This window comes from Crocuta crocuta, unplaced genomic scaffold (assembly GCF_008692635.1).
Source record: "Crocuta crocuta isolate KB4526 unplaced genomic scaffold, BGI_CrCroc_1.0 scaffold175, whole genome shotgun sequence".
NCBI lineage: Eukaryota > Metazoa > Chordata > Mammalia > Carnivora > Hyaenidae > Crocuta > Crocuta crocuta.
Genome location: NW_027530988.1, coordinates 961261 through 975836, shown reverse-complemented (window position 1 = coordinate 975836; position 14576 = coordinate 961261). Strand labels below are relative to the sequence as shown.

The 14576-nt window shown below is 41.8% G+C and overlaps 1 protein-coding gene across 1 annotated transcript; it reads left to right on the top strand.

Moving 5' to 3' along the window:
* Window positions 1–328: 328 nt before the first annotated feature.
* Window positions 329–14298, top strand: METTL3 (methyltransferase 3, N6-adenosine-methyltransferase complex catalytic subunit). Its single transcript, XM_077770357.1, has 11 exons — window positions 329–561; window positions 8388–8605; window positions 8700–9104; window positions 10236–10411; window positions 11642–11858; window positions 12071–12258; window positions 12635–12673; window positions 12854–12962; window positions 13085–13150; window positions 13296–13408; window positions 14036–14298. The coding sequence occupies exons 1-11, from the start codon at window positions 462–464 to the stop codon at window positions 14145–14147; spliced, it is 1743 nt and encodes a 580-aa protein (XP_077626483.1). The 5' UTR covers window positions 329–461; the 3' UTR covers window positions 14148–14298.
* The last annotated feature ends 278 nt before the right edge of the window (window positions 14299–14576 follow it).

Genomic DNA, 14576 nt, shown 5'->3' with positions numbered 1-14576 from the left:
AAAGTAAAATCTTCAAAAAAAAAATCTGAGCTACACTTCCTGCTCTATTAGCGACCCCCCTTTTTTTTTTTTTTTTTTTTACTTAGCGCCGTCTTAACAGGAGGGGTCAACTCCCAGGATTCATTCCCTTATATTCAACATGGCCGCATGCGCGTCTATAAGCAACATGGCCGTTCTGCCAGTCACTAATATGGCAGCCACAGCCTCACTGCACCCGGAAGAACGAAGGAGCTCCGATAGAAAATGTTTCCGCCATCCTGCCAACACCTAAGGTGGCTCTTATTTCAGCTTCAAAACGAGCGGGAAACGGGCAATAACTTCCCGTCCAGCGTATTCCCCAGATCTCTTTCCGGTTAGCCTCGGGGGTGTCCGCGTGAGAATAAGAGATTTCCTGCTGCTGGGGCTGGGAGGTGCTAGTCCGCCGCGCCTGATTCGAGACGTGTCTGGGCTGAGAAACTAGAATGTCGGACACGTGGAGCTCTATCCAGGCCCACAAAAAGCAGCTGGACTCGCTGCGGGAGAGGCTGCAGCGGAGGCGGAAGCAGGACTCGGGGCACTTGGGTGAGGCGCGGGGCTGTCCGGGCGGATGCTTAGCCAGGGAGGGTGGGAGGCAACCTCGGAGAAGTAGGAGCTCCCCAGTCGGTGCTTTTCCCCAAGCGGCCATTTCTTTAATGCCTGGTACATCGGTACTCCTCGCCCTCAGCAGCAGAGAGCTTCGTCCTCCTGTACATGGTCGCGGTTCCGTTCGCTGGCCCTGTTCCTTCCAGTTCACTTGCTTGGGACGGAAGCCTGGTCCCCACCCCCGTCCGCTTGGCCGACTCCTCTGAAGTCTGCGAGAACATTGCCTTTGCTAGGTCTCTCAGCCCCCTATCCCTTGAAGCAGTAAGTCCCCCTTTTTTATTGCTCCAATGGCTCTTTGTTCTCCACCCCCAACGCCCCCGTTTTAGCGACTGCTTGTAGTGGTCATTTCTTTGCCATTGTGGGCTCCATGAGAGCAAGGACTGAACCTTTATATCCACAGTGCTTATTACCTCAGTGACCCTCACAGGGTTGCTTAATGAGTAGAGGAACCGGTATTGTCTTAACCATTCACGTCCCAAGCAGATGTCTGAAGACATTTATTTTCGGTTTTTAAACTTTTTCTTTCCTCCTGTTGCCCACCCTGTATCAGTCCTCCAAACTGAAGGAACCTCCGATGATTGTCCAGTTTTATCTACCCCCACGCCCACCACAAGCCCTGGCTTATTTAAAGCAAATCAGTTATAAAGGTCTACAAGGATAGTGAATCTATACTATCCTTGTGGTACTTGGTTCCAGTGTTTATTCGTATCCTGGAGTCGATCTCTAAATCTTGTCTTGGTACATATTAGGTCCGCGTACTCATGTTCCGGTCCGTGGAACTAGAAGATGCCCTGTCAGGGCACTCACACCATAATAAACAAACATCGATGGAGTATTTACAGTGTGCCTAAGTCTCGTTAGACAAACATAAGTAACACATTGTTCCAGCTCTCAAGGGGTTTAAAATCTAGTTGGGGGTAAAGGATCGATGCCTCTAAAAAGTCAGAACTACAATATGATATATGTAAAATGCTGAATGAATGAGTCCACAGTGAGTACAGGGAAGGGAAAAATAAGGAATGGAGTTTAGTGGTAAAGACATGAAGGAGTTAGCACTTGAGATTTGATCTTGATGGTTATATAGGACTTAAAGAAATTGACAAGTAGAGGAAGAAGTACAAGTCATATGATCAGGGATTAATTAGTAGTCATTTCTTTATTTTTAAAAGTTTATTTATTTATTTATTTTTGAGAGAGACAGGGAGAGTGAGCAGGGGAGGTGCAGAGAGAGAGAGAGGGAGAGAGGAGTCCCATACAAGGCTCATACTCATTAGCTGTGAGATCATGACCTGAGCTGAAACCAAGAGTTGGAGGCTTAATCGACTGAGCCACCCAGGTGCCCCTAATAGTCAATTTTAAATTCCACTTCACCTTTTCATGGTAATAACCACACTTTGGTATTAATCAAACTTTGTGCCATATGCAAACCTAACTACTAGAGTGTCGATATTTCATACAGGTTCTTGCTACTAAGTATGTTTAATAATTTTGACAAGATTGTATTCTCCCTTGAATGTAAATGTTGTTTTTTTGGATGAAAATATCTCTTGTACACCCCCTTAGTAATATATGATGAAGATCCCTAGTACCTCTGCCTGATAATATGATTAAGACTTCTATAAAAATTATCTTTAAGTTTGTGCTTGAACATATCTTGTCTTCTGGCCCAGAGCTGTGTCTGGCCCATTTGGTATATTCCCATCTATAGTGGAAAAGATAGACATAAATCACACAAAATATACCAGCCTATCACTGTTTCTTCTTTGGATTATTTTGGTTATTCCAAAGAATTGACTTGAACATTAGAATTCTTAGGAAAACATCATGAGATACACTCTGTTTATTAATCAATTTTTCATATAATATACAACCAAAGTCTTGCTAAAAATTCAGATCATTCTGTTCTTTTCTCAGAGGAAATAAAACCTTTCTTAACTACCTCTTGATAGCATCCCTGAGATCTGATACTTAGTTGTTTACTACTAAGCTCAATGAAAAAAGACCAGGATAGCAATGAACTGAAATGTATCCATATCATTAACAAATGCAAAATACCATGGACAAAGAATTATTGGGAGACCTTCCTTAGTTTGGCATTTTTTAATGTTTATTTATTTATAAAGTTTATTCATTTATTAATTCTGAGAGAGCACAAGCAGGGAAGGGGCAAAGAGAGGGAGACACGGAATCCAAAGCAGGCTTCAGGATCTGAGCTGTCAGCACAGAGCCCGATGCGTGGGCTCAAACTCAAACTGTGAGATCATGACCTAAGCGAAAGTCGGATGCTTAACCAACTAAGCCACCCAGGCGCCCCTGTTTATTTTTTTGAGAGAGAGCAGGAGATAGGGAGAGAATTCCAAGCAGGCTCTGTGCTGTCACCACTGAGCCTGATTCTGGGCTCAATCCCACAATTGTGAGACCATGACTTGAGCTGAAATCAAGTCGGATGCTTAACTGACCGAGTTACACAGGTGCCCCAGTGTGGCATTTTAATTTTTATTTAAAAATTTTAAAAGTGGTTATTTACTTTTCAGACACACAGAGAGAGAGAGACAGTGTGCAAGTGGGGGAGNAGCCCAGTAGCTTGAAGTATATTCACATTGTTGTGCAACCAATCTCCAGAACTTTTTCATCTTGCAAAACTGAAATTCTGTACCCATTAAACAATAACTTTCTATTTCCCCTTCCGCCCAGTCCCTGGCAACCAACATTCTACTTTCTGTTTCTGTGAGTTTGATTGCTCTAGATACCTCATATAAACAGAACCGTAAAGTACTTGTCTTTCTGTGACTGGCTTATTTCACTTAGCATAATGTCCATAAGGTTCGTCCTATTGTAGCATGTGTTGTAATTTCTTTTTAAAGCCAAAGAAAACTCCATAGTATGTCTGAACAATGTTTATTCATTTTTCTGCTGGTGGATACTTTGGTTGCTTCTAACTTTTGGCTATTGTGAATAATGCTGTTATGAGTATTGGTGTACAAGTATCTCTTCAAGATCCAGCTTCAGATTTTTTGGATATATACCCAGAAGTGGAATTTCTGGATCATATGGTAATTCTATGTTCAATTTTTTGAGGAACCACCACATTGTTTTCCATAGAACTAATGTATAGGTTTTTGAAACAAAGATTGTTAACTGTGAATACATTTTTATTCTAATTAAAACAGAATGGACTTGGCCAGGCTTAGAACATGGTTAATATGTGAACTGCTCAATATATTTCATCAGTGGGACTGAAGATGTGAATATATATGTTGACATAATTTAGCAAATTAGACTGACTATATATACTTAATGCCAGTATAATTAATATACAATGTTATATTAGTAGACTGGCCATGTTTGTTGTCTTTGAGCTAATAGTATTTTGTTTATCTTCAGTGGAGCTTTTAACCCAAGAGTAAGCTCAAGTATTATGTATTACTTTGTTGAATCCAGCACATAGAATTTTTCATTGGATTAGAAGTAGAGTATTAACATACTTCCCAGCAAAGTGGAAGCACTGAGTAAATGTACTGAAATAATAACTGAACAAATACTTTTCAGGAGTTGGAATCCAGGGGTTCTTAATCATTTTCTGCCAATAAACCATTTTAAGAATGATAAAACATTGGGGTCTTTTCCCCAAATGAGTATATACGTGCACAAATATGCATGTGACCTCAGGAAATTCAATATGAAATATGACCCTCCCCTCCCAGTAACCTCAAAAGGTATTTTCAGCTATACTGTCTTGAATGCCATGAAAAGAATACTGCCAGGAGGTATTACCAACATAAGGATTCATAATCAGAATCATGAGGAACAAGCATTAGGGGCGCCTGAGTTGCTCCCTTGCTTAAGTGTCTGACTTCAGCTTACAGTTGGTGGGTTTGAGCCCCACGTCAAGCTCTGTGCAGCTGACAGCTCAGAGCCTGGAGCCTGCTGCAGATTCTGTGTCTCCCTGTCTCTGTCCTTCCCCCGCTCATGCTCTATCTCTTTCTCTAAAAAATAAACATTAAAAGAGCAAGTATTAAAACAAGTGGTTATAGGGGTGCCTGGGTGGCTCAGTTGGTTAAGCGACTTCGGCTCAGGTCATGATCTCACGGTTCGGTTCGTGGGTTCGAGCCCTGTGTCGGGCTCTGTGCAGCTCAGAGCCTGGAGCCTGCTTCAGATTCTGTATCTCCCTCTCTCTGTGACCCTCCCCTGCTCACGCTTTCTCTCTCTCTCTCTCAGAAATAAATAAAAAAACATTTAAAAAAAACATTAGAAAAAAAAACCCAAGTGGTTATAGTAAAATTACCAAAGAGAATACAAATGTCAGGATCCAGTTCTAGGGATTGAAAATATATGTTAAAGTGGCTCTTTTCATAGACTTACTGCTTACTTTAAGAAAAATTATACATAATTCAAAACACATCCAGGGAGCCTATATCTTCCTTTAGTCCTATTTTCTGTTATCAGAGTTTTTGGTTTAGTAGCTTATCTGATTTACTCCCTTTGGCATACTCTGTGAGTTAAAAATATATAGCGGGTTATATTTGTATATAATGTACAAAGTAAAAATATGTGTATAATGAGTTATATCAATATATAATATATAAAACGATTTGTGGATTTAATGCCTGAAATCCTAATTTTAAAATACCTTTGTGTTTCATCTGCCTTAAAGATATTTATTATTGATTGTGCTTAGTTATGTTGCTTAATATAAGAAATTTTTAGTTACTTCAAAAACTTTTAAAGCTTAACTGATTTTTTTTTTTTTTTTTTTTAAAGCTCAGAGCTTCTCAGATCCATTTAATGGCATCCCAGCAGCCATCCAAACCAGTCCTACTGAGGAGTTGTGCCCATTGCTGAGTGCTTGTTGTGGTGGAAGAGTTCTAGAAAGGGAAATAGAGTCAGCAGAAGCTCCCACGTTAGACCTGGAGAGCCACACNTAAAACTCAGTCAAGCGTCTGACTTAAGCTCAGGTCATGATCTCATGGTTCTGTTCCTGTGTTTGGTTCATGAATTAGAGCCCCACATCAGGTTCTGTGTTGTCAGTGAGGAGCTGCTACAGATCCTCTGTCCCCCTCTCTCTCTGACCCTTCCCTGCTTGTGCTCTCTCTTTCTGTCTCAAAAATAAACATTACATGGGGCGCCTGGGTGGCTCAGTCGGTTAAGCGTCCGACTTCGGCTCAGTTCATGATCTCACGGTACGTGGGTTCGAGCCCCATGTCGGGTTCTGTGCTGACAGCTAGCTCAGAGCCTGGAGCCTGTTTCAGATTCTATATATCTCCCACTCTCTCTGACCCTACCCTGCTCACACTGTCTCTCTCTCTCTCTCAGAAATAAATAAAACATTAAAAAAAATTTTTTTTAAATAAATATTACAAAAAAACCTCTTAGAGTTTTATCCTAGTGTAAATTGTAATTGGGTATTTTAGTTCAAGTTTACTAGACTCCTTGATTTTCTGAATTGCAAGGACTTCAGTAGTCACCAGTTTAATCCTGTTCAGTGTAGAAATTTTGCCTGTAGGATTCCAAGTAAACTAAATAATAATTGTTACTTATATTTCTTCTTTCTTTGTTTGTTCATTTTTGTTTTTGAGAGATGTGGGGGGTAAATTCACAAACTATGACATCATGACCTGAGTTGAAGTTGGGCATTCAACTGACAGCCACTCAGGTGCCCCTTTCTTCCTTAAGTACTTTTAGCTTAGTTAGGTTCCTTGCTCTTGAATTCTTTGTCATCTAGACCTTCAAAGTGCTTCTGTGGTCCTTCCATATATACAGTATCTCTTTGCCAAACAAAACTAGGGACTTGTATCAGTTCATCTGGCAAAAGTTCTACTCCAAGATTCAGCAGAACATAAAGGAAGCATAAGCATAGTGAGGAAGGTTATGTCAGTTATTTAACATTTCCAGGTAGTATGGAATTGTGAAGTCTGTTTTCTAAACAGGTTGTAACTTATTTTTACATAAAATGCATCTGTCCAGCAATGTGTTTGGTGTAGTTCAGCTCCATTTCACTTGGAATTAAAAAAATTTTTTTTAAATGTTTATTTATTTTTGAGAGAGAGAGAGAGAGAGAGAGAGAATGCACGCATGTGGAGGAGGGGTAAAGAGACACAGAATCTGAAGCAGGCTGCAGGCTCTAGGCTGTCAACACAGAGCCTGAAGCAGGGTTCAAACCGACAAACTGTGAGATCATGACCTGAGCTGAAGTTGCTTAACCAACTGAGCCACCCAGGTGCCTCCCTTCCCTGGAATTTCTGAGCCCAGTTTTACTAAAAATTCCATTAGAGTAAAAATGTTCAAGTAACGTAAATATTTCTAAATGTAAAATAATGACCCACTTATGCTTGTAATATTTAATTTAGCAGAGTTTTGATACAGGTTATGAGTTTAGTATTTCATCTGTATTTTATTTTTAATTTTTTTCCTAAAGATTTTATTTTAAATAATCTCTGCAGGGCACCTGAGTGGTCCAGTGAGTTGAGCGTCTGACTCTTGATTTCAGCTCAGATCATGATCTCACGGTTTGTGGGTTCAAGCCCTGCTTTGGACTTTGTGCTGACAGTGTGGAGCCTGCTTGGGATCCTCCCTCTTCCTCCGCCTGTGGCCCTCTCCCACTTGCATGTGCGCATGCTCTCTCTCTCTCAGAAATAAATTAATAAGCTTAAAAAAAAGTAATCTCTGCACCCAGCATAGGTCTTGAACTCACAACCCCCAGATCAAGAGTTGCATGCTCTACTGACTGAGCCAACCAGGTGCTCCCATCTGTATTTTAACTAAATCATAGGTTTTGAGCTTTCCTAAACATAATATTTTGCCCTAATTTGAGTTCTAAAGTTCTACTAAGGTTATGATGGCTACCCAGCTTGGGAAGTAGTAGGGTAAGTGATAAAAATGTAGTCATGAAATATCATTTGGTGACCAGGACTTCACAAAATTTTATAAGATTTTTATGTCTGAGTGTTATAGGTCACATTCTAGGGGCACCTGGTGGGCTTAGTCAGTAGAGTGTGCATCCCTTGATCTCAAGGTTGTAAGTTTGAGTCCCATATCGGATGTAGAGGTTAGTTAATAAATCTTAAAAAAAAAAAAAAGTCACGTTCTTCTCCTCATTTTATATACCCTCCGATGTCCAGTGGTCTTGATTCATTAAAATTCAAACTCCATTCCTCGAAAGATTGGATCACATTTTAGGTTGTTGAAAATATTTCTGGCTTTTAAATTTGGGTTGATTGGGGCACCTGGGTGGCTCAGTCGGTTAAACCTCCAACTTCAGCTCAGGTCATGATCTCACAGTTCGTGAGTTTGAGCTGACAGCTCAGAGCCTGGAACCTGCTTCAGATTCTGTGTCTCCCTCTCTCTCTGTCCCTCCTCCACTCACACCCTGTCTCTGTCTGTCTCTCAAAAATAAACATTAAATAAATAAATATATAAATTTGGGTTGATTATATCAGTTGTCATTTAGAGCAGCTGAAGGGAGGTGGTATGGACCGAGAAATCTGCCATGCTGCTAATTTCCTCTGAAGCACAGCAGGAATAGGAATTAGGAAAACACCTCTCAACCAGTAGAGGAAGGGTAAGTGGCTCCCAGAAAATCCATGATTATCTTGACAAAGCAGTGAATGTTTGAGTATGATTGAGGAAAGTTATCTAGTGCTAAATTTGGTCAGAGGATTTTCTGCATGTAAAGAAAGAACTGTGTGCTGTGAATATTGGACTCACGTGGAATGTATAGACCTACTTGGTTGCCCTTTTTCATTTTCTTCACTTTTCTTCACTCCCAGATCTACGAAATCCAGAAGCAGCACTGTCTCCCACCTTCCGCAGTGACAGTCCAGTGCCTGCTGCACCCACTTCTGGTGGCCCTAAGCCCAGTACAGCTTCAGCAGTTCCTGAACTAGCGACAGACCCTGAATTAGAGAAGAAATTGCTACACCACCTCTCCGATCTGGCCTTAACATTGCCCACTGATGCTGTGTCCATCCGTCTTGCCATCTCCACGGTAACGATCTGATAAGACAGTATTGGGATGTACCACTTCTTTTCTTCCGTTCATGGTCAGTGTCTTATTGCCTTCCTCTCCCCTCCTTCCCTAGCCAGATGCCCCTGCCACTCAGGATGGGGTGGAAAGCCTCCTACAGAAGTTTGCAGCTCAGGAGTTGATTGAGGTAAAACGAGGGCTCTTACAAGATGATGCACATCCCACTCTTGTGACCTATGCCGATCATTCCAAGCTCTCTGCCATGATGGGCGCTGTGGCAGAAAAGAAGGGCCCTGGGGAAGTGGCAGGGACTATCACAGGGCAGAAGCGGCGAGCCGAGCAGGACTCAACCACGGTAGCTGCCTTTGCCAGCTCTTTGGCCTCTGGTCTGGCCTCTTCAGCATCAGAAGCAGCCAAGGAGCCAGCCAAGAAATCAAGGAAACATGCTGCCTCAGATGTTGATCTGGAGATAGAGAGCCTTCTGAACCAGCAGTCTACTAAGGAACAACAGAGCAAGAAGGTAGGGGTAGATGGAAATGCTTGCACACATACACGTTGTTTTTGTTTTTGCTTTTTAGGATTTTATTTTTAAGTATTCTCTACACTCATTATGGGGCTTGAACTTAAAACTGCGAGATCAGGAGTTGTATGCTCTACCGACTGAGCCAGCCAGCCAGCCCTCACACATACACTTTGAATTATAGGTTTGATTGAGAGGGTTTTACCCCTAGGGCAAGCAAGGAGCAGTTCTTAGAGTTGAGGGTTTAGAATAGTGGGTCTCAACTGAGGATGTTTGCCCCCATTCTTCTCCCCCAGAGAACATTTGACAGTGTCTGGAGACATTTTGGTTGTCACAACAGAGGAGTGCTGCAGGCATTCTAGTGGGTAGAGACAAACAATGCTGCTAAGCATCCTGTAGTCATAGTAGTATAATCCCCACACAACAAAGAATTACTTAGCCCCAAATGTCAGTAATGCCAATTATTGAGAAACTGATTTAAACAATGTTTGTCATTGGATCTGTTTGGAAGAATCAACAGGTCAAGAGAACAGGAATTGAAATTTAGAGAAGAGGGAGATGAATGGAGATGAATGCTAGAAGGTAGTTACATGGGCCATTAATTATGGAAACAGATGATTAAAGAGTGTGAATTGCCAGTTACCATGATTCTGAATATAAATATCGGACCCACATGAGTTCTTATCCATTTCCTACTTCTAGCTGTGTGATTGAACAAATTAATTTAACTTCTCTTGAGCCTTTGTCTTCATCTATAACATGAGGATAACCAGAGTACCTTCCTTTCTAGAATTGTTGCATAGACTCAGCTGAACAGTAAAGTGCTTAGCACTGTGTCTTGATTATATAAATATAAGTGGTTTTGGTGGGAAGGATTGCTCTCCTGGGGAAGGGAGGTTAGCTTAATGCTTAGCAGTAGGAACCAGGCTTCTTATATTTTAATTCCATCCCAAATGTGAGAAAGGACTGAACCCATGACAGATCTTTTCTCCTAGGACTCTAGTTTTTCCCATTTTAGGTTAGCTCATTCATCCCTTACAACAGGACATTTGTCAAGTAGAATTTAGGGAGGTGGTTTAGGGGTCATTTTATCTGCAAACCCTTTTAAGTCCAAGGCTTCTTCTGTCACAGGTCAGTCAGGAGATCCTAGAGTTATTAAATACAACAACAGCGAAGGAACAGTCCATTGTTGAAAAGTTTCGCTCACGAGGTCGGGCCCAAGTACAAGAGTTCTGTGACTATGGAACAAAGGAGGAGTGCATGAAAGCCAGTGATGCTGATCGGCCCTGTCGCAAGCTGCACTTCAGGTCTCTTGGGAAGGGGAGAGATGGGGTGGGTCTCCTAGAAGCGGTCATCCCTTTTCAGGACATCCCTTCCATTTACTGGAGTTCTGTCTTTATTTCTATTATTAAATGTTTTTAATTTTTTAATGTTTATTTCAAAATAAACTCTCAAGGGAGAGTGAGGGAGGGGCAGAGAGAGAGGGAGAGAGTCCAAGGCAGGCTCTATACTGTCAGTACAGAGCCCCAAGATCACCACCTGAGGTGAAATCAAGATGACACTTCACTGATTGAGCCATCCAGGTGCTCCTGTTATTAAATGGTTTTAATGATTTGTCTTAGACCCCCAGATTCTGAAGGTGTACTTTCAGAAGTAGTGTTCTGTGGGAGGGAATTGACTGCACTCCCAAATAGATGTGAGATTTTTTAAAAATACCTCTTTTCTTGCAATAGGAAGGCATCTCTGTCTCTTGAGCCCCATTGAAAGTTAAAGTTCTCTGGGAGGAGGATGATCTTAGGAGAAAGAGGAACCTGGACTCTTAGGTCAGCATTTTATTCAGTTCTAATCAGCAAGCCCTTCCTTCCTATTGTTAAGATAAGAAAGTTGTCTTTGCTCAGAGAGGAATTGTAACTCTTTAGTGTGAATTATGGATTTCCATATCACCTGCCTTCTTTCTCTGAAAACTTAGAGGATGGTCTAAGATAAAATTAGGAGAGGGAAATAAAAGAAAAAAGTTTGAAACAATTTGGAACTTGACCTATGGGATCTAACTCTGGGACACCATTTTTTTTCTTTTAAAAGTTTATTTTTGGGGCGCCTGGGTGGCTTAGTCGGTTGAGCGTCCGACTTTCGCTTGGGTCGTGATCTCGCGGTTCGTGGGTTCGGGCCCTGCGTCGGGCTCTGTGCTGACAGCCGGCTCAGAGCCTGGAGCCTGTTTCAGTCTGTGACTCCCTCTCTCTCTGACCCTCCCCTGCTCACGCTGTCTCTCTCTCTCTCCTAAAAATAAATAAGACATTAAAAAAAAAAATTAAAAAAAAAAAAGTTTATTTTTGAGAGTATGAGAAAGAGTATGAGCTGGGGAGGGGCAGAGAGAGGGAGACAGAGGATCTGAGCTGACAGTACAGAGCCTGATGCAGGGCTTGAACTCACAAACTGTGACATCATGACCTGAGCTGATGTCAGACACTTAATCGACAACCACCCAGGTGCCCCTGGAACACATCTTGATTCTCATTCTCCCTTTTTTGTTTTCCCAGACGAATCATCAATAAACACACTGATGAGTCATTAGGTGACTGCTCTTTCCTTAACACGTGTTTCCACATGGATACCTGCAAATATGTTCACTATGAAATTGATGCTTGCATGGATTCTGAGGCTCCTGGGAGCAAAGACCATACACCCAGCCAGGAGCTTGCTCTTACACAGAGTGTCGGAGGTGACTCAAATGCAGATCGACTCTTCCCTCCTCAGGTACCCGTATTTCAACTTAGGAACTCGCATCTGAGTAGGGCAGCCATCCATGTAGGAAAAGCAGGTATAATCAGCAGTCTGTCTTGCTGATTGGGAATGGTGTGGGATATACATATTTATAAGGGAACAGGAAAATCAAATGGAAAAGAGGGACTGGGGCCATGAATCTCAGAGTGAAGGAAGGAAAGATGACCAAATACCACCTCATGCAGTGGATCTGTTGTGATATCCGCTACCTGGACGTCAGTATCTTGGGCAAGTTTGCAGTTGTGATGGCTGACCCACCCTGGGATATTCACATGGAGCTGCCCTATGGGACCCTGACAGATGATGAGATGCGCAGGCTCAACATACCAGTACTTCAGGATGATGGCTTTCTCTTCCTCTGGGTCACAGGCAGGTAATGCAGTTCAAAGATATGTAGGTATGGGCAGATGTAGCACAGAGTGAGTTCTGGGTGGGGTTTAAAATCCTGGGTTTTCCTAGCCCTGCTGTTAAATGTATGACTAAGTTGGCCTTTTTTTCCTGAGACCCTAATGCCTGCTTATAACACAAATGATACCTCGAGTTCTGTTTAACTCTACATTTGTTCTTTGTGAAAGGTAAGGCCTTTGAGAGTAGATACTGTTTTATCTTTTCATTCTTAGATCCATCCTTTTGCCTTAATGGTGCCTTGCATGGAAATGTTCACTGAATTATTTACTGAAAGCACTTAGATACCTTGAAGGGATAAATATATATGGGCTTGGAAGTAGCTGATTAACCTTTCTTTTTAGGGCCATGGAGTTGGGCAGAGAATGTCTGAACCTCTGGGGGTAAGTAGTATCATTGTGTTGCTTTCTTTTGGAGGAAATAAAAACGTAATTGCCGTAGTTGAGATGTGTTCCCTTCTCTGAGCATTCCCTGTGGGTCTTTGCCTCTGTAGAGTAGATGGCACCACCCCTAAACTGTGAAAGCCTGATTAAAGCTCTAGTTCTCTTTCGTATATCCCATAGTTATGAACGAGTAGATGAAATTATCTGGGTGAAGACAAACCAACTGCAGCGCATCATCCGGACAGGCCGTACGGGTCACTGGCTGAACCATGGGAAGGAACACTGCTTGGTGAGCAGCAAGGGGGCCCAGTTCGAGATGGAACAAAAAGAGGAATTGATTGTGGACTTCTTTTTGAGAAGAAGCTCAAATGCTGGGGTATCATAAGATAATGTGTTTTTTGTGGTGAGCAGGTTGGTGTCAAAGGAAATCCCCAAGGCTTCAACCAGGGTCTGGATTGCGATGTGATCGTAGCTGAGGTATGTGCTTCTCTAGGCATCCATACCTTCCATGTTATTCAAGCCAGAAGTGCTCTAGGTTTTCTCATTTGATCATAAACATAAATGGAAAGGGCTAGACTTGCTATCTTTGGTAACCTAAAAGTAATTAGGGCCTCTTTCCTAGGTTCGTTCTACCAGTCATAAACCAGATGAAATCTATGGCATGATTGAGAGACTGTCCCCTGGCACTCGCAAGATTGAGTTATTTGGACGACCACACAATGTGCAGCCCAACTGGTAAGGTGACCAGAGAGACCTGCTAGCTCTCAAGGGCCAAAGTGTTCATGGTGAAGGACAGATGTTAGTAGAACTTCACCTCATAGTCTGCTTGTGACTTCAGAGGATTCATAAGCCACCTGAGCTTGTATTTAAACTGCTTTATGGGGCTCTGCAACATTCACTGGAAACCCATCAGGTTTTAGGACTCAAACCACTGCTCTCTAGGGTGCCCGCTAAAGTTCTTCCTCAGTTATTCTATGGGATATATTGAACCTGCCCCCTGGTGGATAAGAATCCATTTAATCTGTTAACAGTTTTAACATCTTTCATCCTGTTTGTAGAGCTTTGAAAGATATGCTGCTAGTGTTTCACTTATCCGAATACTCACTGGTAGCAACTCTGTGAATTAGCTGTTATTAACCCTTAAGTAATAAAGATCCAGCCTGTTTTGACACAATCTGTGCCCAACTCCTAATCAGTCATACTACCATATACTATTCTAATACTAAAGTCTTCTTAAAAGAATTGGCATGAATATTTGAGGAGATCGTAGGCAGCCTTAATAAAAGGTATGCATCTTTTAGCAATATTAAGTCTTTTAATTCCAGGATTGTTTGGTTTGCTCCTTCTTTATCCTTGCTTCAGGATCACCCTTGGAAACCAACTGGATGGGATCCACCTACTAGACCCAGATGTGGTTGCCAGGTTCAAGCAAAGGTATCCAGATGGTATCATCTCTAAACCTAAAAATCTATAGAAGCACTTCTTATAGAGCTAAGCATCTACAGCCATGGCTCCGCAGGCCACACCTGAAAAGTAATATTTGTACAATAGCTTGTTTCCTTATTTAAATAAAAGTTTGTATTGTAGTTGGGATTTCAAGGTAAAAATCTGGCTCTTCCACTTAACAGTGTGTGATCTTGTGTAACTTACCTCAGTATATTTCTTATAAGTAAGCTCTTATAAGAATACTACCTACCTCAGTGGGTTGTTGTAAGGGTTCAAACTAAATCATTGTATGGAAAGCATTAAAATGTTGATTATACTGTATAGGATCAAAGTGATTAGCAGTTAGTACTACGTGAACGTCGTAATCAAGAAGGGGGTTCTCTGGGACAGCATTTCTCAAGGTAAGATTTGATTTCACTTAAGGTTATCATCACCAGGGCTTTCCTGCTCTAAACAT